This window comes from Propithecus coquereli, unplaced genomic scaffold (genome assembly GCF_000956105.1).
Source record: "Propithecus coquereli isolate 6110/MARCELLA unplaced genomic scaffold, Pcoq_1.0 Scaffold130, whole genome shotgun sequence".
In the NCBI taxonomy this organism is placed as follows: Eukaryota; Metazoa; Chordata; class Mammalia; order Primates; family Indriidae; genus Propithecus; species Propithecus coquereli.
This window is the reverse complement of record NW_012137192.1, coordinates 5,732,964-5,758,408: the sequence shown is the minus strand read 5'-3', so window position 1 is coordinate 5,758,408 and position 25,445 is coordinate 5,732,964. Positions and strand designations below refer to the sequence as shown.

The 25,445-nt window shown below is 44.8% G+C and overlaps 1 protein-coding gene across 3 annotated transcripts in view; it reads left to right on the top strand.

Moving 5' to 3' along the window:
- Nucleotides 1-25,445, top strand: part of PTPN3 (protein tyrosine phosphatase, non-receptor type 3) — a 106,688-nt gene that overhangs the window by 21,890 nt on the left and 59,353 nt on the right. For 2 of the 3 annotated variants that reach the window (XM_012638547.1, XM_012638545.1), the window contains exons 2-7: nt 7,190-7,344; nt 12,605-12,712; nt 12,791-12,833; nt 15,462-15,540; nt 20,254-20,298; nt 24,136-24,188. In XM_012638547.1, the coding sequence (XP_012494001.1) occupies nt 7,207-7,344; nt 12,605-12,712; nt 12,791-12,833; nt 15,462-15,540; nt 20,254-20,298; nt 24,136-24,188 (466 nt within the window). In that variant the 5' untranslated portion in view covers nt 7,190-7,206. The remainder of the gene's footprint in view (nt 1-7,189; nt 7,345-12,604; nt 12,713-12,790; nt 12,834-15,461; nt 15,541-20,253; nt 20,299-24,135; nt 24,189-25,445) is intronic. The other variant, XM_012638548.1, reaches the window with a different exon arrangement.

Below are 25,445 nucleotides of genomic sequence, written 5' to 3'. Positions count from 1 at the left end.
AAAAAAAAAAAAAAAACATGACAGTGGTGTGGTAAGCCAGAAGAGAGTGGTCAATGGCGGAGGGACCACTGCAGGGCTTCTGGAGAGCTGGGTACTTAGGATTTGTACTTTTTTTCTCTGTGTGAAACTTCCAGAAAAAGTAAAAAAAAAACAAAATTGAGTGACTCCATTTAATATCCTCAGCAAGAGTTTTCTGCAGGCTTAGGAACAAACTTCGTGTTTAAGTTAGCCAGCCTCTCATCGCTACTCTCCAGACTTCAGCTCGCGGTACTTGAGAGGTTGGTTTCTCTTTATAGCAACATTACCTTTTTCCCGAGACTGCCAGCAGCTCCCACAGCATTCTTTATCTTGCCCTTCAGGGACCTTAAAACTACTGCTTATCTGGCCTGAATCAAGTATAAATTTTTTATTTTGTTACTTTTGCAAGTGTCATGGCGTGGAACCTATAAATAAAACCTATAAATAAACCCCAGCTCCATAATAAGAAAACTATTTGACATTTCAAAGTTGTATGAGAAGGGCACTAATTACGGGCCTCAGTTTGAATACAACTAATCCTGCAAATTACTCCACCCCTCCTTTCCAGGGGCTTCGGTCTGAGAGCCACTCCCTGAACAAATTACAGGATCTGTGGAACAAGTGATTTGATCCCAAAATTGTACTTCTGGAGTATTAAGATTGAAAACTGCAAGATAACTTGACTGAGTTATTGAGTTGTGTTATTAAAGTGACTTATATGAGCGTTTCTCTTCCATATGGCAGAAAGAAAATGTGAAGTATTGAGCGTTAAATACTATCATAATTGCATTTTTTAATAAAAGGCATCGGATACTTTTACAAATTCATACTCAAAAGTTTTGTGCACCAATACTTGCGTTGTTATCTATGATTATTGTATTTATTAGCAGGCTTTAAGAATGTTATTGAAAAATTAATTTTTCATTATATAGGCTCAGGATAAATTAATTTATTGGCTTCAGTGTTGAATTAGCAATGTGAAAATCCTGAACAAATAGGTTTGTTTTTTTAATTTAGGAAGTATTCAGCAGTGATTATGTTTACATTAAAACCTAATTTTTAAGCTAAGTTAGTGTATTTATTATTATGCAGTGTTGTACTTTGGAAACTTAAATAGCCAAGAAAGTGGGTATTTCTTGGCGGAAGATAGTGTTGAGAGATTTATGAAAATTAAAGAGTTATGAGGAAAAAGATTAAATTCCATGTATCTGGTATACAGTAATTTTGTTATCAGCGGCCCTTAATTTAAAATTAATAAAGTGAAATAATGTATATGGAAGTATTTTCTAAGATATATGGGCATTTCACACATGAAAACTAAAGTCACTATGTTTTAATTAGTTGGGCTGAATTTCATTAAGAACATTTGTAAAAGCCTAATAAATCACACAACATGCATCTCATTTTCTTTGCTGCTGCTTTAAGAAAATTCTAGTTGCGGAGTTTTCATTCTATTTTGTAGAATGGAGGCTACCCCATTCAAAAAAATTAATGCAAAAGAAAATACTAATAAACTCTTTCACATGTTTCTGAGAGTGTGTGCATTTGGTCTTTTTCATAATTTGGATGTTATGAATTGTTAAGAATTGGTATTGGTGAATACTAATTTGAATGAACACGCCAAGACATCTGGTTACATACTACAAGGGATAGTTCTTTTTGAAGTAACGTGATTTGCATGTAGCTTTTTTCTTCTCTGTTATGACAACAGCACTAATCCCAGCACTGACATATAGACTGGAAAATCTGTTACTTCATCAACAATGATTTAGGAAACACTTCTCCCAGACTGAGTGATGGGACAGCTGCTAAGCTATGGAAACTCTGTTTAGCCCTGGGAAGTAACTTGTAATATAGACAGGAAAACTGACTTAGGGCGCCAGCCTAACCAAGACCCTGGCTATAGGCACAGACAGTCAAGACTAAAAAGAAGCCTGGAGATTGTCTGGTTGAGTTTTCTTCTGTGTGGCGCTCAGACTGCCTGCATCATTGTCGTTGGGGGTGGAGGGATGGGGTGTGCTTTTTATGGGGTGCACTTTTTAAAAATATAGCTTTAAGCTCAGCATGGTGATGCTCCTGTAGTCCCAGCTATTCAGGAGGCTGAGGTGGAAGATTGAGCCCAGGAGTTCAAATCCAGCCTGGGCAACATAGTGAGACCCAGTCTCAAAAAAAACAACAAAAAAAAGTAAAACAAGGCATGATCCTGATTTGGATTCTGAATCAGGAGGAAAGAAAAAAAGGACATCATTGGAACAATGAGTAAAATTTTAATATGGACTATAGATTAGATAAGTGTTTTATGAAAGTTAAATTTCTCCACTGTGATAATTGATTGTGGTTATGAAATGTCCTTGTTTTGGGGAGATACATGCTAAAATATTTAGAGGTAAAGATTCAGGGAAAAGTGTGGGGTGTCTTTGTGTGTACAGGTGAGAGGAGGGGGAGAGGGAGAGAAAAGTGTATGTGACAAAATGTTAGGGGTTGAATCCAGGCCGTGGAGGGTATATAGGAGTTCTGTTTTTCTTGCAACTTTTCTATAAGTTCAAAAAATTATTTTTTTTATGTTTTAAAACGCAGTTTCCTGGGTCCTCACTGAACCAAAATCTTTCTGGGTGGTGCCCAAGAATCTGCATTTTAACAAGCTCCCCAGATGACTTTAATGTACACTAGTTTTATTTGTCAGTGGTTCAAAAGAAAGTCTCATTTCAATCACCATTTTTTTAGTAACTTAATCAGTAAGTGTGCATTCTTACAGTTCGATCTCATCTTAATCAGTGCTTAATAAATGATAAATACCTGCCTGAGTGTAAATTTTATCTCCAGGAGGGAATACCCCATTTCAGTTTAAGGAACACTTAGGCCTGGCCTTAGACTGCAACTAGAAGCCGTAATCTGTGAGATGAGCCGTAATCTGGCAGCAGTTGGAAAGTGTGGTGCATGTTTCCTGCAGTCGTGAGTGATTGTTGATAGTTGGGGCCCTAGTTGCCTCCTGAAGACTTAGTCAGTGCATAATGCAGCCCTGCCTCTGTATGCTGACAGTGACGAGAAAGAGAAAGCATTGCTGGGTACTGTATTAGCAGCTAAATAAATAAGGCATTGATCTGCAATACATCAAATATTGGTATTTGACGAGCAGCACACTTAATCTGGTGAGTCATTGTCTAGGGTGGCTGATCGTGCATGTACTTTTCCATGCTGGAAATGTCCCTCTGCAGCAGGCCCGTCATCTGTCTGTTGGGGCTTGTAAATAGCAAAAAAAAAAAAAACAAAAACGAAAAAACCAGGGGGAGGGATGGAAAGCACTTTTCTGAGTTCACTAGGGAAAGGGAATTGGGCTGCAGAGAAGGCCTTATGTACTGTGGGAGGGATTTTTGAAATAAGCTGAACCGGGAGTGATCCTCAAGGAAGAGCCAAGCTGTCCGTGTTTCCCTGGTGGCAGAGTCGCAGCATAGGAGGAGCATCTTCCTCTGGTGGCCACTAGGTGGTAGCATTGGGCTAGGCCGGCTTAACGATCATTTAGGTTGATTCCCGTGGTGAGCCACCCATGATTCATTTATACAGTTTTCTTGCAAATTAGGTATTTCTAAATCAGGACTGTTTTCTTCTTTTTTTTCCAACTGAAACCTGCATTCTTGAATTAGAGGTCTAATTCCCTTAATTTTAAAAACAAGAGTATGAAATACTGCAAATTTTTGAAATTACGACAGCGGAGTCAGCTTTGCTCTCTCACTGCGTGTGCTCCTCTCCCATCTTTCAGTCTGTGGCTCATTGGCTTGTGAAAGAACAAAGTTCCCCAGATCAGCATGTAGACAGACCCTTAAGAAATAAGACAGCAGCATCACCTCTCCCTGTCTCAGGCTCCAGGGCAGCCAGGGAGGGGCCGCAGGAGAAGCCCTGTTACCCAACCCTCACCACGAGGGCTCTGACGTCTCACACGCCCACGCTGTGGCGGTTTGTGCCAGCATGCTCCTGCCATGTCACATAGCTGTCATAACCACTACCTTTTAACTATCTAGCAAGCTGTCTTCATTAAGATGAATAAAACTAATAAAAATTTAAGAAATGGAACATTTATATATCTGTAAAGCATTTGAAATCAGGATTGCCCTACAAAAATCAGGCATCTGTAGTCTGCACCTGATAGCCTTAGAAGCTTAACATTAATAAAATGCCTTTTATTGAGCCTTTATTGCGTCCCACGTTGGCACTTGACATCTGCCAACTATAACTCTCACGGTATTTATTGGGCCCCTCCTGTCTGCAAACTGAGATGTTGCCTCTTTCTATAATAATACATTTTCCAAGTGTAATCTTTGATTAAAAACTGTGTTCACAGTAGGACTTCTGTTGCTATTGTACAAAACATTCTAAAGCTATAACTGATTTTAAAGAATTATGCAAAGAACAGGCTTTTGGCCTCTATGATTGTAAAATGCATCAGCTGCTGCTGTAATCATTTGCGGTCAGAGAGGCCAGTCTGTTTCTGGTTGGGTTGTGGCTTTGTTTAGAATTAAGAGGCTTATAAAGGAAGCCATAGAAACCCTGAGTTCCCCAATTGCTGTGGTACAGGAAACAGGGCTGTTAGTCAGCAGCCATTGTCCAGACCAGATTGTTTAAGATATAATTTCAAGACAATCTGAAAACACCACATGGCTCAGTTATGTGGTTATCCAGTATGAGGCTGGCTCTTATCAAGGTTTGCTTTGGGAACAATTGTAGGAAGAACATTTCTGCAGCTTTCATAAAATACCTATTTCTGACATTATCATGCGGTTCCAATACGTGTAACAATCAGAGATGGATGTGAGTAGGGAAAAGTCTGTGTCTTCTGGGCTGCTGGTCTACTTTATGTTGCCAGCTGTCTGTGCTACTGTGCTGGGAGCATCATTATTAATCATGGTTACATTAGTAAGTCCCACGCTGGTTCTAGCTTTGAGGAGCTGCTCAGGAGAAGAGCAGTTTGGAGCATCAGTCCATGTGACTTTCGTTTGGAGACTCCTATTTGAAATCACTGTTGGTTTCTTCTGTCCAGGGTTATTGTGTGATTATCTGTTTCAGCTGCTCTGCGGAACGACTGACTGATTCTCACACAGGTGCCACAGTGAACAGCTTAGATTGCACAGAGCCTGAATTCTAAGGCCGCACATCCCAAACACACCCTGAGCTTCCCTGGAAACCCACTCCAGTAGTCCCAGACTCCCCGGCCCTTACTCTGAGGGCCTCATTCCCCAAAGGGAATGTCATCTCGTGCCACACCTTAGGGGGCTGAATCACTCCCAGGGGTAGGACGGGGAGGACAGGCATAGTTTTTAAAAGCTCCCCAGGTGATTCTGATGTGTACGTCCCACTAAAACCTCGCTTGTAATGGTTCTATTGTATCTTAAAAAAAAAAAAATTGTAACCCACCTGAGAGTCTTAGACAAGAACTAAACAATAAAATTGACATTTTTAAGTCAGTGCGGTTAAAGCATTGTGGAACACATTTGTTGTCTTTTTGATAACTTTTTGTATTACTCAGAAAATGCATCCCTGCTTCTGATGACGTTTTCATTGGAAAGGGCAAGGTGGAGGTGGTGGGGTGGGTGGAATTTTATAAGTGACTGAATAAGTTGTCTTGCACTGCCAGTCCCAAGAATTTTTTATTAATATTTGATATTCTGCGTCCCTGTCTATGGGAGAATAGAGGTTTGCCTGGAGCTCTTTGAATATGGTGATAAGGAACCAATGCACCCTCTTTTCCTGAATGTACTTTCTACACAGCTTTCATCGTCCTGTTTTCCCTTCCTGCTCCTGATCTGTGCCTGTGTGCTTCCCTGAGGCTTGATTTCTCCAATCTGCTTTGTCCTCATCCTTCTGGGAGCTGAGTCACTATTCCCTGCTACTGATTCTCAAGCCATTTCCCTGGCCCTGCCCTGACATTTGGTGCTGCTTTTCCGGTTATCTGTGACTTGCTTCTCTCAGGGTGGACCCTGCATCAGCAGCTTGGGCAGCACCTGGGAAACATGCAGAATTTGGGCCCCACCCAGACCTACTTGGATCCGAGTCTGCATTCTAAGATGCCCAAGCACTCTGTGTGTGCACCCTGCAGTGTGAGAAGCACTGGTCTATGGGATGTCTCCCCCTGCATTGTAACTAGACCCCTCACCCCATCTCATCCTTCCCTCCACCTACTGCCCCCAACCCACATTTGTCTATCTGGTTGTGCTGCTATTTCAGACTGTAGATCTTGGCTTCATTTTCTGTTTTGTTCTTCCTTCCGTTTATTGATTTATTCAGATATTTACTGCCTTCCTTCCCGAGCTAGGTGTTAGAGGTGCAGTGAGCAAAACCAGCCCTGACTCCCCCTTCATGGAGCTCATGGAGTGTCTAGTGGCAGGGACAGGTATTAAATACACATACTCAGTCGCAAGCACGAAGTGCTGGTGAGCGCTAGAGAGGAGAGCCTGTAACACAAGTCAGTGGCTGGGTAAAGAGACCAGGGAGGGCTTCCCTGAGGAGGTGATGCTTGTGTTGGGCACTGATGATTAACAGGAGTTATTCAGATCAAGAAGAACAGGAAGAGCTTTGCAGGCAGAAGGAATTGCACATGCAAAGGCTAGCTCATGAGAGAAAGTGTGCAGAGAATTGATAAAAAGACATTAACTTGCTTCCTTCCTTGAAGCCCTTCCTTCATCTTTGTCTGCTCTGCCACCTAACCCTGTTATCCTCCCGCCTCCGCCTCCCAAAGTGTGGATTACAGGTGTGAGCTACTGCACCTGGCCGCAGAAGTCCTTCATTTTAACATTTTATCAATAAATCTTTTCATGTTTTAAGTCATACTCATATCACCTTTAGTTCTGTGGAACCTTAAGGGTAGAACACATAAATGCATAAAATAGTAAAACATAAATGCAAATTTCAAAGCCTGGGAAATATAAATCAGAAGACTTAGACCAGGGAGATAATAAACAAATAAACCATGCAGCGTTCCATGAACTTGTTGTGATTGAGCAATGAATTTTACATAGAGCACCTTAGAAGTCAAAACTGAAATGGAAACACGATCTGTTATCTAGTTCTCATTATCTGGGAGTTCCTCAGATGCGTTGGGGATCAAATCCGACAGGTATCCACATTCACAGGTAACGGGTCATTTGCATATCAAAGCCTAACGGCGTATCTTACGTTACAGGTTATTCAACGATAGTTATGACCTCCCGGTTACGTGCGTTGGGTGGAAGAATTAATAACATACGCACCTCAGAGTTACCCAAAGAGAAAACGCGGTCCGAAGTTGTCTGCAGCATCCGCTTTTTAGATGGCTTGGTACAGACCTTCAAAGTTAATGTAAGTTCTCCACTTTTTTTTTTTCTTTTTTTTACCCTGAATTAATGCTCCTAAGAAATGGTTTTCATCTCTTGGCTTAGGAAGTGAAGGAAAAATAGTATTTTTAAAATGGAAGCTTGAGATCTTAGATCTTGTATGTTGAGATTGGACTGGAAATACTTAAAAACTTTGCCCACGTCTCACTTCTACCCCGAAAGTCTTTCCCCCTCTTCTTTGTGACTCGAAGTGAGTGACACGCAGACGTTGGCGCTTCTGTGAAGGCTTCGTCCACTTCCTGAAGCAGAGCTGGTTCTTGGGTCACGTTGTACCGTACATGCTTCCAGAGAGCCCACGGCAGGTTGCAGTTTTAAAAATAGTTGTAATTATTAGGTAAATTGTTAGCTTCTCGAGGACAGAAAGGATGTTGTTTCCCCTGTGCCTGGCACAGGGCGGGGCACACAGCAGGTGCTCGTTAAATGTGCAAGTGGGTGGGTGGTGAAGTGGTCAGCCTCACAGATGGCAGGGCTCAGGGAGGTCCTGGCTTATGCCACGTAAAGCCCGGGGCAGAGCCAGGGCTAGAAACAAGGTCTCCCAGACCGGCAGCAGCAGTCAGATGTGTGGACAGTAGCTGCCCACCCCACCCCTGTCACCACCTGGCATTACCTTTGCCCCTTTCTCCCACCCTCTGGCCGGTCTTAAAGGGGTCAGCCCTGACCCTGACCTGGCTGCCAGCATCCTCCCCAGCCTGGAAAGTTCAGTGTGCGAGGAAAGGCTTCAGAAGAGAAGACAGGATGGAGGAGAGAACAATGGCGGGAATCATAAAAGGCCACAAGAATTTAAAGGGTAATAAAAACTTCCGCCCCACCCACAAGTTGGCCTCCTGCTGCCCCCAGGTCACCGTGGCCCCTGATGCAGGCAAGAGAAGGCAGTTTGCAGGAAGCCTTAGCGTGGTGGCTGCTGTGTCTCCTTCCCAGCCAGGGGTGGGGCAGCTGCCCTGTGCCTTGGTCTCGGGCATCTCCCTGTCTGTGCACAGGAGTCAGGCGGCTGACCGAGGTCGTGGGAGTTTGGGCCCCTTGCCTGGCAGAGAGTGGAAATGGACTCAGCCACCCAGGCCTCCTGCTGTTCCCCGGGGTCAGGGCCTCACTCTTTTGCAGGTGGGAAATGCTGTCGTAGTCAGAAGGGAAAACTCCAGCAAGGAGATTTAATTGTCTAGTTAGGCAGCTCCAAAGTCTAATTAAGGGGATAGAACATATACCTGTGACCTGTTTCTGAAGAAGCCAGTTTGGAGAAAATCATTCTCTGGGGAGGACTGTCCAAAAGAACTTTCTGCACCGCTGGAAATGTTCTCTGCAGTGTCCGACGTGGGATTTCCCAGCCACATGTGGCTAACATACCTGAATAACTACGTTTTTATTTTATCTTAATTAAAATTGAAATAGTCTTTAGTAGCCCGTGGCTCCTACTTTGGACAGCATAGCCCTAATGAACGTTCCTTTAAGTACCTCAGAACCTCCTAGGATGCATGTTAAAAGGTATAAATCCCTCGTCCTGCCTGGGTATTTTGAAACATACTCTCTGGGAGTGAGGCCTGAGAATCTCAGTGTGCACTGCAGTTGGAGAACCACTGATTTAGTGGTGTTTTGGCAGGGTCATACATAATTCCCTCAAGAGCAACTACTTTGGTTGTACAGAACCTTGTCTTATATCCAATTTCCTTTTAAACACAGTCTTTTCATAGAATTTTGTGATTAAACAAGCCCTGTAAAGGTCACAAATGTCTCTTCCTGTTGCTATAAACTGACAGTGTAGTATGTGTCTGGTTCCTTTGTTCAAATTTATGTCTGTCTTGGAATTATTTTTTAACCGTATACCTTCTTCCTGACCGGAACATGAATGTTTGTTAGTAAATAACTCATTTCATTCATTCAGCAAATGTTTACTGAGCCCCTGCCATGTGCCAGGCTTTGTTCGGGGTACAAAGAGTACAGCAGTGAACAAAACAGAGCAAAATCCCTGCCCTTTTGGCGCTTACATCCTAGTGGGAGGAGAAGGACCATAAACAAATGTGTGCTATGTCAGGTGGCATTAAGTGCTTTGAAGAAAAGTGAAGCAGGATAAGAGGGACAGTGTGCCAGGGTAGCACAACGGGTAGGGTCACCAGTGTATGGATGAGATCAGAGAAGGCCTCATTGTAAGATGAAAGAGCCATATGGTTGTCTGGAGGAAGCTCATTCCAGAGAGGAGGAATAGCAGTGCAAAGGCCCCGAGGCCAGAGCCCGCTTAGTGCAGTTACAGCACAGTATGGAAGACAGTGTGTCTGAAGTGGAATGAGGGGGTGAGGGGAGGAACAGGAGATAAGGGCAGAGAGATATTAGGGGTGGGGGATTGTGTTGAGCCTTGTAGATCATTCTGAGGGCAGTGGGTTTTATTCTGCATGAGGTGGATAGCATTGGTAGGATTGGGCTCCATCCACAGTCGACTGTGGGGAGGAAAGGGCTGAAAGACTATTACAACAATCCAACAGAGAGATGTGACAATTGGACAGGGTGGCCATGTGGGGGTGGCTAAGAGGAAACCAAGTCTGGAGGTCCTTTGAAGCCCATAGGATTTGCTGATAGATGGGATTTGGGATGTGAAAGAGCATGAGGCCTCCAGGGTTTTTGGCCTGAGCAGTCTGGCAGGAGAGAATTGCAGTTTATAGAGATGGGGACAACTGTGGGAAGAGCAGATTCGGGGGCAGAAATAATCAGTTCTGTGGTGGGCATTTTAAGTTTGAGATGCCTGTTACTCATCTATGTAGAAATGTAGGGATAGCATTAGATTGAAGGGTCAGGAGTTTAGGGGATGGGTCCAAGGCTCTAGATGCAAATGTGGATGTCACCAGGGTGGAGATGGCATCTCAAGCCATGAAACTGATGCAATCCCCTGAGAAGCAGGTGGACAGAAGCTGCAAATGATGGACGTTTAAAGGTTGGAAGGAAGGGGAGCAGGCACCAAAGGAGTCTGAGAAGGACCGGTCAGGCTGATGAGTGATCAGCCCTGTGAACACCTGCCCAGAGCGACCTCACAAAAAGCCTTAGAACGGAGCCTTGCAAACAGGCAGTGCCCAGAAACTCCTAGTTAGAGCATCATTATTCTCATCGTGAGGCTGCCACCCCAGGCTTCCAGCAGCTGGTCCCAGGCTGGCTCACACTGAACTTGGGATATTTGAGGGCCTGGTTGCAGCTTAGATGATCCCTCACTTTATATTTTTCCACGTGTGGGAATTGTTTGCACAGGCTCTTTCACACTCTTCAGCCCAGACCATCTATGACCAAGAACAGGTGTCATCAGGGAAGCAGACTTGGACATCATTCATTCTTAGCCCAGCCCAGGGTGCAAGCTAGTCACTGGCAGTGCCCCAGTGGAACAGAGATGACCGTCTGTGGGGCAGGGGCCAGGCTGGGAGGTTGGTTCTTACTATGAATGTGTCTTTCATTATTTCAGTTCCTTTTGAGAGCCATGTGAATTATGCAGAATAGATACCTGAATGTTTGAATTATGCACTCCAGACGGGAGAGGTGTAATGGAGTGGGAACTTGTGGGCTTTGGCCGCAAGCAGACCTGAGTCAGGTGGTCAGACTGTCCATTGGCTGAAGGTGCAAGGCACAGAGACTTGATGCCTCTGCTCACTGGCAGAGGGGGATGGTAATGAGTACTGTGCTTTGCAGAGTGGCTGCAAAGATTAGAGATCATATATAAAAAGTGTATGTGGTATTATGTCTTACTCCTTATGGATGTTCCTTAAGTTATAGTTAATAATATACATTAAATAATATCAAATCATATATAAATAATTCCAACAATAGGAGCAGATAGCTCTCCACATCAAGACAGTTTCTCATAATTTGGAATGTGCGGGCTGGGTCATTCTTTCCACGCCCGTTGTGATCCTCTTGTGATGGACTGTGTCCTGTAGAGGAAGCAGGAGGTACGGGGCCCTTGGGCAGCAAAGGGGGCGTGTTCAGGAAAAGGCCGTGTCTCATGTTCCCACACTTTAGACTAAATGATGTGAGGCCGCCCCAGAGAAGTCTCTGCAGGGGGGGCCTGGCAGTTATCTAATTCTCCCAGTCCTGGTCACTGTGACCTATTTTCAAGGACATTATCTGCTTTCAGGAACTCAAAAAAAGAGCTACCTTTGCCTGTTCTATACACAGGCTATTTCTGACTCATATTGTCCTTTAGTTAGATGGTCTGGTTCAAAGGATTCCTGAGAAACCTGCCTGTTAAAGTAGAATTTGCAGTTTCCCAAACACTCCATGCTGTTTGCCGATCTTGGGCCTTTGTTTGTCCCAGGCTGCCTGATCCAGAGGCCTTTTCTCAGCTCAGGCACCAGGAGGGGACGGCTGACTCAGCCCTGCCATCCTCCCAAACCCAGATCGGGGGTTGCTCCCTCTCATCCCCAAGTTGAGTTGACCATTTGTGCTTTCCCCTTGGATGTGCACTGTGCCTTGATTGTTTCTCAGCACTTGACAGCATTTGACACTCTTATGGTCGCTGCTTCCACAGCTAGGGCAGGAGAGGGACACTTGCTATGGCTCTGTCCCGGGGCCCACACCACGTCTGCCCTGTAAACGTGGTGGGGACGGCGGCCGAGTCCTGCCCTGGAGAGGAGTGTGGTTGAATCCCCACTGGCTTCTCACTTCAGATGGCAGGAAGAGGACGCAGTGAGGCAGATAATCCTACAGGCTGGCACAGGCCAAATCACTTTGAGGGCATTTTGAATGGCATTTGAGTATTTTTAGCCGTCTTCCTTGATTCTGTTAGGCAAGCATTTTGCTTCCCTGGACACACACTTCTGTGGCTTCTCCAGGGGTCGGAGCCACAGATGTGTCCTGAGGAGCCAACAGAAACCAACATGGGATTAGCATTTTACTGTGGATAATCCATGGGTAGGTCACAGAGAGTTTACTGTAATTATGATATCTGAGTTTTCCGATTTAGGCATCATCACTTGGGAATTGAAGCGAAGGGGAAGGAAGAAATCTTAGAAAATTAAATCAAACTGTCGTTGTCTTAAATTGTACTGATGTGGTTTTCCTTAGCCCTCTTCCCCTGTGTGTTGTGTGGCTTCTTCACTTGAAATTTATTAAAGCTTTTCTTATCGTGGGAAATGTGGGGGCATAAAATCTCTCTGGATATTTTAACTCTTTTTATGCCTACAGTAAAGACATTTTTACCACCAGTTTTTAATTCATTTTAAGATTTTTTTTCCCACTTGTTCATTTTTTTTTTTTTCTAGAAACAAGATACTGGTCAGGTTCTTCTGGATATGGCATACAACCACCTGGATGTGACGGAAAAGGAATATTTTGGTTTACAACACTGCGACGATTCCGTGGACTCTCCTGTAAGCGCCATTCTTGTACAATGTGCTGGACTCCTACATGGGGTGGTTTTCTTATAACTTTGTTTTCTTGTCCAACAGAGATGGCTTGAATCAAGCAAACCCATCAGGAAGCAGTTAAAAGGTTGGTGTGATCTTTTCACTTCAGTTGAGCATTAGGTGTTAGTGAGTCACTGCCTGTTTCTCTCCTCCAGCCATCAGCGCCTGCGACATCTGATACCTGGCTTCCGGGGGGTCCTAAGTGAGCTGACCTCTCCCGCCTGACTTCTGAGCTAGCAGAGATGCTTCCAGATCAGCCCTCAGTGATCCTCACCAGCTGTGGGCAAGAAAGGGAAAGGCGAGAGTAGGCAGCTCAGGGCGAGAGAACCCACATTTCTTGTTACAAGGAAGGAAGGGGAAGGAAATTGGCCTTTCTCAGCCCTGCGTGAGAGTCAGGGCGGGAAAGAGAGACGGACAGACACAAACCGTCGTACTTCCCAAGAGCACGGTTGCATTCACTGGAAACTGAGCCGTAGGTAGATAATGTCACGAATATAAAAACTTAAGTCTTCTCAACTACAGCTCATCCATCAGGAGTGGAGCCCAGCGCTGCAGGTTGACTCCAGTTAGGTGGCCATTCGAGCCGCACCTTGCCCCCCTGCTACCCTGCTCTCAGCCTGATTTTCCAACATCGCCGTCATTGTTGCCCTTTCTGCACCTTATGCCCCAGACAAACCTGACAGATCTGTCGGGCCCCCTCTGTACCTTCCTTGGTCTGTCCCTCTCTTGGGAATGCTTTTCCCTCCCACTTCCCTATATCTAAATCTCGCCATTTTTCAAGGCTGCCCAGATCCCAGCTCCTCTCCTACTAGAAACTGTGACCCCCTCGACATTCCATTTATCATCATCTGATTTGTGGCTCTGAACACTCATCTTCATCTCTTAGTTATTTGCCTTTAGATTCCTTTCAGAACTGCAAGTTCCTTGAGGTTAGGACCCTTGTCACATTCTTCTCTGGATCCCTTGCAGTGCCTGACACAGGAGGTGGCGAGTGAATGGTGGAGGAATGTAGGGCAGGTGGATGTGAACACACAAGTGTGCATACACATGATGCCACACACACGCACGCACACACACACACACACACACACACACACATGTCCCCCAGCACGCAGGTGGAAGGAGCAGACACAGCTAGCCACAGCTCTGATCCATCACTGCCCCCAGTGGAAACCAGGTCCTCAGAGTTCTCACCTCCCATGGCCTGTGTCCTCAGCATTCGGAAGTACCCGTGGGAGCTACAGAGCTGCTCATGGACAAATACCTGCCCCACGTGAATTCACAGGAATGAGTACACACAGGGCACGGATAGGTGTCGTCATTCATTCTCTCACTGACTCGTTCTTTCAGCAAACATGTCCTCAACTCACACTGTGACAGGCACTGGGCTAAGCCCTGGGTATCCAGTTCGAATCAGATTTGGAGCCTGCCCTCAGGGGGCTCACAGCCAAGTGGCAAAGATGGTTCTATGACGGTACCAAGCACATCGTAGGATGCTCTGGGTGTGCACAGGACAAGCAAAATGAAGAGGCCATGTGTACAGCACAAAAGTGACAAGTTGTAGAAGAGGAAGAGGGGAGGTGAAAGGGCATCCCAAGGCAGTGGGAGGACTTTGCTGTCCCCTGATGTGCAGGTGGTCAGCCTGTACACACAGTTACAGCGCCACCCACTGGTACCTAGACACGTGGACAGGGGTGTACTCAGGTGCACACGCCCCATTAGAGATTCTTTGAACAGAAGCCAGAGATGAAGATGGAAGATAGGAAAGAGGTGGGAGGGAGGAGCCCAGGATGAGCAAGGCAGGGGGAGAGTGAGCAGGATCAGCGAGAGCAGCAGGCTGGAAAAGGGCTTGAGCTTCAGAGAGCAAGACAGTGCTGAGTGCGTAGATAGGGTTGGTGAATATTTACCGAGTGATGGAGGGGCTGAAATTGACATGAAGATCTTGGGATCTTAGCAACACAATCTGATCTTCTCCTGATGCCATATCTGTCGAACAAAATGGACTAATTTTATCCACACAGGCCAATTGGTGTTGATGCATAAAGCCATATTTGAGTATGTTCATTATGTAATATTCACTAGTATAAATCATTTAATATGTTGTGCACCAAAAGCATGAAATATTTTATAGTATAAAAATGATTATGAAATGTGATATAGTAGAATCAAAGACTTCGGTGCTATAATTCTGGTTTTGTCACTGGCAAGTGACAAGTGTGCAAGTCCCATCTCTGAGCCTATTGGCTCATCTATAAAACAGGGCTGCCCGTCGCAGGCTAGCCTCCCCCTAGTCATGGTGGTGTTTCAATGAAAGAATATACATTAAAATGTTTGGAATGTATAAATCACTATACAGATGTAAGCTATTATTTCTTTGTGAATTTTGTGTGATATACTGATTTAAGGATTTCTAAAATTCTTAATGCAGATAATGGAGTGCAATGTTTGAACACAGCCTAAGGTAAACATGTAATAGAAAATAGATGATACTTCAGTCTATGTTGATATCGTGTAAATATTTTACTTTTTGTAGATGTGAATATTTCTGAAACAACCAATTAAAAAACTTATGCACTCCTTGTCTGGCATTAGCCCTTTTATGATGGAAAAAGCTGTGGTTGAGTGAAAATGCATCACTTGTGGGAGAGTAGCAACTTACATACATTGACTTTTGCAAAGGGAAAATTTAATTTGTTTTTGAAAAATGTTGTAGGAGGTTTCCCCTGTACCCTGCATTTTCGAGTAAGATTTTTTATACCTGATCCCAACACACTGCAGCAAGAACAAACCAGGTAATAATGTTTTTTTTAAAGTTTTCTATTTAGTATATAAAAATGAGTAACCACTAAAAATGTACTCTTCATTTTATAACTACAGCCAAGTAACTTCATTTGGGTGTAACTGCACCAGCAATTATGATCCAAGTTAAAATTCGGGGTGCACATATTGACATTCTAATTGGCTAATTAGTTTTCAGTCTTGGGCCTGCTTCTCTCTCCTCCTAATTTGGTGCGATTCCCAGCACACTCACATCCGCCTCCTACTTGCTCCCGCCTCTTTCCACCTCCCTGGCCTCTCCTGCCTGCGGAGGGAAGGACAAAAAGTCATTTGCTGCTAATGTAGGCTGGGTTGAAACAGTCATCCACAGGTCAGATAGCACGGTACCATGGAAGAGCTAGAATTGAGGCCCTTGAAGATAAGAAGACATCTCTGTAATAAGAATTTTCTATCAGATCCCTAGTTTGCAGGAGCTAGAAAGGAGAGCAGGCTGGACTCAGCTTGTGTCCTCATGAATCAGCAGGTGCAGGAAATATGTGAACCAGATAAGGGAGAGAGGGCTGTGATAGGAGTTGTTTACCCCTCAGGGCTTGGAGTCTGGCCTGGTCCTGGTTTAGTGCTGGCACCTGGGTTTTCTGGGTGGGGAGCAGGGTATTTGGAATGCGGGGTGGGGGAGCACAGGAAGGTTGTTGCTGTTTGAACACAGACTGTGCAAACTCAACTTTCCCTCCCCCATGGCGGTGTTAAGCCCCTTTACTGTCGATCCATTTATTTTTCTTAGGGAGGGAAACTGTTTCACCAGAAAAAAGCAATGAACAGAATTATTGAATCCTGTTCTACCCTCCTTGTAGCCGTAACGTCATCCATCACCCAGGAGGCGACACTCAGACATAGAGTGCTGTCTTGTTTTTTTCTTTTTTTTAGTGGTAAATTACATGATCACATTTTAACTTTTAATATGTTTAAAGGCCAAATATTAGTCTCTTACTCTGTTTTGCCTTTTTTATGTACCCCTTCCCTCTATAATAGCAGACATTGGGGATTTGACTGTGTTTACTGTTATGTTAAATTTTAAGCCAGGCAAGAGATATCCGGTGTGACTCACCAGGTGACCACGAGGAAACACACCCTGTGCTTTGAGTTTTCCCCATGGCTGTGGCTCTTTACACTGGTAAACTGGGGTAGTATAGAAACGGTCAGCCCAGCGGGTTATTTCATGAGCTGATGGACACAAAGTTGGTGACATAATCTTTAAGAATGTGTTTGAAATGACCCTACCAGGGTTTCCTCAGGCCATTACTAAATAAGAAGTTCTGTTCAAGAGATGTTTTAAGAATGACATGAAGAATTATGTGTATGTATATATTATATGTTATATACATATATGTGTGTGATTTTACATGTATGTACTTATGTACATCTCTGTGTGTGGTTCTAACCAGTGGGTTTTTTTTTAAATCACAAACCCATAGTAAAAATATACTTTGTTTCATAATGCAGTACACATATAAATGACTGAAGCAAAAGTTTTATAAAACTACTGAAGTTTTCTATTCTGTTCTATTTCCTTTTCTAAAAAATGCCAATTGTGACCCATTTGGTTGATTTTATGACCAACTAGTGGGTTTCAACCCCAAAGATGGATGGCACTGCTTAAACTAGGGACTGTCACCCATGACCTGTCTCCTCCCCAGAAGGCTAGAGCTCTGGGCTTGCAGCACCCAGGAAGCCTGTTAGAGCCACAGGGACAGAACCTGCAGGAAGGGGTTAATACTAGGGCCCCTAAGCCAGGAGTCGCTCCCCAGTGTCCCTCTTGGCTCCGGCCGTCCACTTCCACATCCTACAGGAAAGAAACTCTCTTCGGGAGCTGCCAGAATCCTCCTGCTGAGCCTGTCATTTGAGGCACTGATTATCAGGGAAAATGTAGGGTGTTTAGGATGGAGAGGAGGCTCTGGGAGAAACAAAGGCTACCTTCAGATCCCTAAATTGTACGCAGGGGAAAAGGAGAACTAGATATGCTGGGTACATAGCTTTATGGCCAGTGGGTGGGGTGGAGGTTACAGGGAAGCAGATGAGTGGTAGCTCATTAGCTCATTAGCTCAAGATGAGTGGTAGACTAATATTTGTTCTTACCGGAGTCCCAGATAAATTTCAGTTTGTCTGTGTCTCTCCTAAAATTCAGTGGTTCAGAACTGACACCCAACCCTACCCGCACCTCCTGTCTTAAGATGGGTGGTATCCCCAGTGTGGAGTAGAGTGTAGCTGTCATCTCTTGGGATTTGGGCACCAGCTTTCTCTTAATGGAACACCCCATGACTCCTAGAAAGCTGGTGGACCACCAGGACCTCCAGATCTTTTTATTTTTATTTTTTTTAAAAAGACAGGGTCACACTATGACACCCAGGCTGGCCTTGCACTCCTGGCCTTCCACAATCCTCCCACCTCAGCCTCCTGAGTAGCTAGGACTATAGATTCATACTGTCATGCCCACCTGCCAGATCTTTTTCTTAACTGGGGCCAGGCTTCTATCACTAATACACATGCTTTTTTTTTTTTTTTCCCCCCAACTTAAATGAAGGATTTTACCTGTATTCCTGGCACATATCTTATTAAGCCCCAGCTTTGTAGTCTGTCCAAAAGTGAGTTCCCTTTTAAGGAAATTTAGCTCTCAAGAGTTAAAGAAGGCATATGAAGGTGCTATTTGTTGTTTTGTATTTGTTTTTTAAGGATCTAGGCAAGGAGGCATGCATTGCTTCTTTCTGAAGTTGAGGTTGTGAACGGGGTGCACTCTGAGAGAAGTCATTGCATTTCTGAAGCTAGGCATGCCAAGCATCTTTTATAAATAACTTTCCTTTATTCTAATGATTCAATAAAGGTCTTTATTGTGAGCTTCCCCAAGTGCTGTTTCTGATAAATTTAGGTCATTCTAAACAGAATTTTATTTACTGGCAACCTCAGATTAGAATTAGGTTCCTTCAAGAATTCTAGGAAGTCTCCTAAGATTGGATTGCATTTCACTATTCCGATTTCTTTGTGTACGATGTCGTGGGGTTGACTCAGAAACTTTGCTCAATTTGTGACAAGGTAGCATATGGTGAACGGTGATCTCCAGGTTCACGTTCTCATTTTTATTCCTAGGAAGATAAACTGATTAGCCGAGCTTGCCAGTGAAAGCCCAGATTCACCATTGGATTATCTATAACTCTCTCCCTTCTCTTCTTTCTCTCAGTAGCATTGTAGCAGGAGAGAACACTTAATTCTGGTTGAATGTCAGCTTGGATAAACATAGAAACAAACTAGAAAGGACTGATTATGTTCTGCTAGGTGGAAAAGATAGAGATTCCAATACCAAATAGGCATGAATCAGCAAATGTATGTTATAACGTCTCTCAATGCTGGGTTTTCGGTACATTGTGGGCAGTTGGTGACATAGATGCTAAAGCTGTTTAGTCGTTAAACATATAGGAAATTTGCAGCATAATGAGATGTTTTATTAATAACAATTATCCAGGTTAAAATAAGGCACACTTGACCCCACATATGCTGTCTGAACTTTGATTTTCTCGTCTGTTAAAAACAGAGATAGTGGTCTCCCTTACAGTTAATATGAGTCTGAAATGAGAGGTGAGGTTATAAAGTGCCATGCACACAGCCCAGAGCTGTGCAAACAGGAGGTTATAATAGCGTTTGAAGCATTCACATCTCAAAAAGCCAGTCCCTTGACCTTTCTAAAACCGAAGAAATAATGACACTGATTTGTTTAAATTGCCAAAATTCTCTCTCTCCTTCCCTCTGCCCTACACCTCTGTCCTGTCTGTATTAGGTTTCAAGAGGTTTCCCTTTTGTCATCTTGGCCAGACTCTGGAATGCCTATCCCTTTTGAATCTGGGTTTTAAAAAAGAGTGGGAGCGGGTGGCCAAGTGTCACATGTGTGCCGTGTCCCTAAATAGAAGTCTCCCCGGGGCGCTTCCTGGCCTGCACAGTGCCACTGGCGGCCTCCTCACCCCACTCCCCAGGCGGAGGAGCAGACTGCCAGGCTGAGGGGCCTGCCACAACTTGCCCATAAAACAGGGCTGGGGTTTGGAGGTTTCATTTGTTGGTCCCTCCCAGAAGAGTGCAGAATTTCAGCTTGGAGGCCCTGGCAACTTCTGATGTTTATGCTTTTGCTCACATACCCACAGTTCCCGGGACACAGGAAAAAAACCAGCTGGGTGTTTGCACCCCAGCCAGGGAGGTGTCTTCACAGACCCTCCTTCCGTTAGCAGCTCCTCACTAGGGGAACGTGGGTGTGCACAAGCTGGCACGGTGTTCAGAACAGTGGCCCCGTTGGTAAGGGGGCTGCCTGTGCAGAGCGCCTGTGCCTCTGTGCTCTGTTAGCAGGGCCCGGGCTAAGGGCAGGGGCTTCGCTGGCAGCAATACTGGCAGTACCAGCCCAGCTTTGATGGGCTGCTTCTACCCCATCCATCCTTGCTCAGCCTTCCCTAGGACAGCCTGCACTGGGGGGACATGGCCCCTGCCAATCAAGACTTAGGGCACCAACAAGAGTCACGTTACTCACGGGGCAGCTTTGCAATGTGCAGAATAGCACCAAATACCTTGGACAAAAATGTATTTTTATGTATTTTGGTTTTCACATGTACAGGTCTTGTCCTTGACTCATCAACTTTTTTTTTTTTTTTTGCTTATTTCAGTTTGAGTATGAATTAATGAAAACAATTGTTTCATAGGCATTTGTATTTCTTACAACTGAAGATGGATATTTGTGAAGGAAGGTAATAAGAATTTTGCATTTTTCTTTTCCTGTCAGACTAGCAAAATTCCTGGTTTTAATCCAATGAGCATGCATTTCTGGTAACAGTGTTAAATCCAAACAGAGAATAGATGTTGCAAGCAGCATCCTGTACGACATTAGGCTTTGGGCATCTGTTTCTAACTCGAGTCTTGGTTTAGAGAGGCAGAGAATTGATAAAATTCATTTCATGTTATTTCAGTTTTATTACAAAAGATGCATTTATCTTTCTGGTAAAGACCTGAGAAATTTTAAAGGAAGCAAGGGACCCAGAATGTAAAATGGGCTTCATTCAGGAAGGTAGATCAGGCCTAATTTAGGTCTACTTCCAAGCCCCTTGGTATCTATGGATGAGTCATTTTCTCTCTGAGAAGCTTTTTGCTCAAACACGTGAGCATCTGCCTGTAACTCAGCACTTCTCATGTGTCAAGACCATCTCAATGGCTGGAAGGTATTAGCTTAGGAAGGGAGAAGGAATTCCAAGCCAGTGGTCCCTGAGCCACCTCCTCCAAATTCTTAGTATTTTCTTGACTTATGGAAGAAACTGCAGCAGGTGAACTGCGGCAGGTGAACGGCTACATTTACTCCCAATCTCTTCACCCCTCTCTTTCCCCCTGTGAGTTTAGTTCTACCGAGGAGGATTTTCAGAGGGAGCCCACATGCTGTGCCACGAGGGAGCTTGCAGTCCAATTGGGGAAATGAGACAAGAGCCCAGGAAGCAGTCACGAAGTAGTTAGTACCAATATGGGCCGTGGAAATGACAGTTGTCATGAGATTTTAGGAGCTCCTTCTGATGTGGGCTGGAAAAGTCTTTGTAGATTGCTGGGATGAGCCAGATTTGGGGTTAGTAGAGAAGGGAGGAATTGGATTTCCCCAGGCCGTGAGAAGACACCCCCTCAGCCCACAGTCCCAACTGGAAACCGCACACTGAGGGCCTGCAGCAGGCGAGAGAGAGGGCTTTTCATGGCAAAGGGAGGCGTGCGTCTTACGTCCAGCAGGCAGAGGAGGGCCGTTGAAGGGTTTTAAGCAGGAAGGTTACGGCAAGAGCTGAATGTACAGACAGTGTCAGTGGGCACGAGGGAAGACAGGAAGAGGCCAAGGGTGGATGGAAGGGAAGGATGACCTCAAGGAGGCTGTTGCAGACCAGAGATTCAGAGACGGGGCAGTGAGGATTAGGGGAGGGGAGATGGACAGTTAGAAACAGGAGACATCTTAAAGAAAGGGTTGCCAGAACCTGTTGACTGTTCAGCAGTCACAGAATTACAGAATTCTCATAATTTAGCTCGTCTTCCCACTCAAGGTAGGAATGAATCACTTCTCTAGCACCACCTACAGGCTTTCGGGTCTCTGCTTGATCACCCCCAGTGATGGGGAGCTCACCCTTTCGTGAGCAGCCTTTTTACATTTTGGAGTAACTCAAGGTTGAAATTCCCTACCCCTCTCCTGGGTCCAGGCTGCCCTCAGCAGCAGTAGAAACTTACTCTGTCCCTCTCGCCCACACACTTACTTTGGTTTTTTTTCACAAATATTTTGCAAACACCTCATCTAAAACGGGCACTGAACTGTGCTGGTCAAATAAGGCAAAAGGGCCCTGACTCCTCAGGAGCTTCCGGTATAACCATCCAGATACTGGAAGTTAATTGTCTTCATTTTTTTCTTCTCCAAAGACAATTCCCCTTGTTATTTCTGTGTGAATCAATACAGATGTGTGAGCGCCACATCCTGGCCTAGATCCCTCTGAGGAGAGGGTCTCCGCTACCAAACACTTCTCAGGGGTGTATCAGGCTATTTGTGGCCGTGGATCTCTTGCCAGGCTCACTGGAGCCTACTTAGCATCTCTCCTGGGTGTCAAATCGTCCCTGACTTGCTGGAACTGCCATTGGTGGCCAGCACTCGAGGCATCATCTCCTTCCGGCAGAGATGGGTGAGCTGGTGCAAGCCCTTCACTCAACAGTTGGAGACCCCAAAGCCCGGAGTAGAAGAAAGGGATCTGTCCAAGAATGAGTGGCTTTTGGTGTTCTTCAGTTTGTGTTTTGAACACCATTCTTTTTTTTTTTTTTTTTTGAGACAGAGTCTCACTCTTTTCCCCGGGCTAGAGTGCCGTGGCGTCAGCCTAGCTCACAGCAACCTCAAACTCCTGGGCTCAAGAAACCCTACTGCCTCAGCCTCCCGAGTAGCTGGGACTACAGGCATGCGCCACCATGCCCGGCTAATTTTTTCTACATATTTTTAGTTGTCCGATTAATTTCTTTCTATTTTTAGTAGAGATGGGGTCTCGCTCTTGCTCAGGCTGGTCTCGAACTCCTGAGCTCAAACGATCCGCCCGCCTCGGCCTCCCAGAGTGCTAGGATGGCAGGCGTGAGCCACCGCGCCGGTCTTGAGCACCATTCTTTAGGAATATTTTTTTCTCACTTTTTCATACGATTGTTTCTTCCATCTAGATGGAACCTCCTTAGCTCCTGCCCTCAGTTGCTCCCCAAATCCCGCTCACCTGCTCTTCCTCTAGCAAGGACACTGGCTTTTAATCGAAGCCCATCTTAGTGGGAGAGCGAATGGCTGATACCAGCTGTTCCTGCCTGCTGTCCCTCTGGGCTCCCTGGATCTCCAGATGAACCAGTAAGCAGTGAGTGTCCCTAGGATGCATCTGCAGGCTTGGGGAGATCATTCTGAAGCTCGAGCAGGAACATAGAGTTACTTGAGGAAAGATGGGGGGCCCCACAGATGGAAAAAGTTGCCTTCATGTGCAGCTACAGGACCAGCACACAGCGCAGTGGACAGAAACAGCCAGCAGGTTGTCAGAGAGGTATGACATTCACGTCTTGGGAGCTGCCCCCGTGGGCTGCCATGGAAACTGCATGTTTTCTCCACTTCCCGCCGGTTTGCTGGGAAGAATGCTGTTAAAATCCCAGTGTCTCCCAGTGTAGCTGTTCAGGATACCTCCCTTTGTCAGACCCCTCCCCACCCTGAAAGCCCTCGCTTCTGCCCCCCCCCACTGTGCTGCCCAGCCGTGATTCCTGCTCCAGGGCTGCTGGCGAGCTCCTTGGCAGACCCATGGTCTGCGGTTGAATGGAGAAACGGGAGCAGTCAGAAGGTTCCAACTATGACTAAGACAGAGGTGCAGTCATTGGAGAAACGGGGCATTTGGGAAGGCAGTGAGTTTAAGAGAAAGGAGAACATGTCTACCCCAGATCTTGGATCTCTAGTGGATGGCAGGAAGACTGGGAGAGGCGGACAGACCATTGAACCCTGCAGATCTTCAGGAGGGGAAATAGACATGGGAAACTTAAGTAATTTAGTTTAATTAAGGAAGGGCAAGTTTTCAAATTCAAAATACTTTTCCACTTTTCCCTTCTAAGAGGATGTTACCCTTCTAGAATGAGGATAGTCCAGAATCACAGTCACTAGAACTCGGGAATTGAGTTAGCACTGTGAAGAGTCTCACGTCTTTACTAGAAAGATTTGCAGGCTGCCCATTGATCTAAGAGTACAGTTTTCTCACTGTGTTTTCCCATGTAGAGATAGGAATCTGACCTTTCTTGATCAGCCAAAACACTGACCGACTTTTAGACCTTTAGCTTCATGGTATTTACAATGTATATTATTTTAAACACGAAAAAAATATTTCTTTTTTAAAATCCTTAAAGTGTTACATCTATATTTACTATTTACTGATTTGTATCATAAAGTTGTTTTTGTTATGATTCATGTTATTTTTTAATGGTCAGTGCAAGAAAAGAAAGATAGGTGCTACCCATGATCTATGGGTGTTCAAGCTGTTGTTGGTTCTTGTGACTTTGTTAATATGTCTTTCTCCTGACAGGTTAACCTGCCCTCTTAACTCAGCAGTGGTTCTGGCATCCTATGCAGTACAATGTAAGTCACGAAGGGGGAGTTTCACGGACAAACAGATTGTTCTGACCTGTGTATTGAGGAAGTCACCGGTTTCTCCTGTTTGACAAAATCCCTCTTCCCCGGGAATCCCGTTGGGCAGCATATCTTTGGCTGTCCGGATAGTCCCGCTGTTACCCAGATGACACTCTCCTCCAGTGTGGGGTGGTAGATCAAGGAAGGTTGTTAGGGGAAAGGAGTGGATGAGCTGGGGTGTGGGGTCTTCTCCCAAGGGAGACCACTGGACTGTAGACAGCTGACGCACTTTGCATTTTCCAGAGCGTTGGCTCAGGTGTTTTGGATTTGACCTCCATACAAACCCCAGTGGGACAGACATTTGTACCAGTCACCCCTTACAAGCATGGAAACTGAGACCTAGCTAGGTCAAGGAATTTGCTGGAAGTCACTCCTCCTGCTTGCTTGGTGCCATTCTAAAATACTTCCAGGATCTTAGGAATTCAGGGTTTCAGTATAGCTAATGGAATATATATGTTGGTCTATAGCAGCGCTGTCCAATAGAAATACAATGTGAGCCACATTTGTAATTCTAGGTTTTCTAATACCCACATTAAAAAAAAGTAAAATGAAACATGAGATTAATTTTTAATGACTTACTTAACCCAATATATCCAAAATATCAATCCAGCAATCCCATTACTGGGCATCTACCCAAAGGAACAAAAGACATTCTATAAAAAAGACATCTGCACTAGAATTTAAGAATTCTTTTTTTAAAAAAATAAAAAAAAAAACAAAATCTTATCATTTTAACATAATCAATGTAAAAAATTATTTACAAGATATTTTACATTCTCTTTTTTTTTTTTTTTCATTTTAAATCTTTAAAAACCATTCTGGATTTTATACTACAGCACATCACAATTTGGAGTAACCACACATGGCTAGTGGCTGCTATACTGAATAGAGAGCGCAGATGGGATTTTCCATCAGGGCTAGTTTAAGCTGGAGTAGGAACCCCCTCATTCACTCAGTAAAACTTTATCGAGCACATACTCCCTGTCAGGTCCCGTGGTAGATGCCGGGTATGCGCGATGAAAAGGGCACATATCTAGACGGAAGTAGAAGTATCACTTTATAGTTGGTTAGCTGAGTGGTGCCATTACAGCACCTCAGCATAGCGTTCATGTAGAGCTGTGTGGCAGCTCCAGACTGAAGAAAGCCCCTCTACCTTCCCATAAGCCCCAAACCATCTTGGCCTGTTGCGCTCTTGACTCACCACAT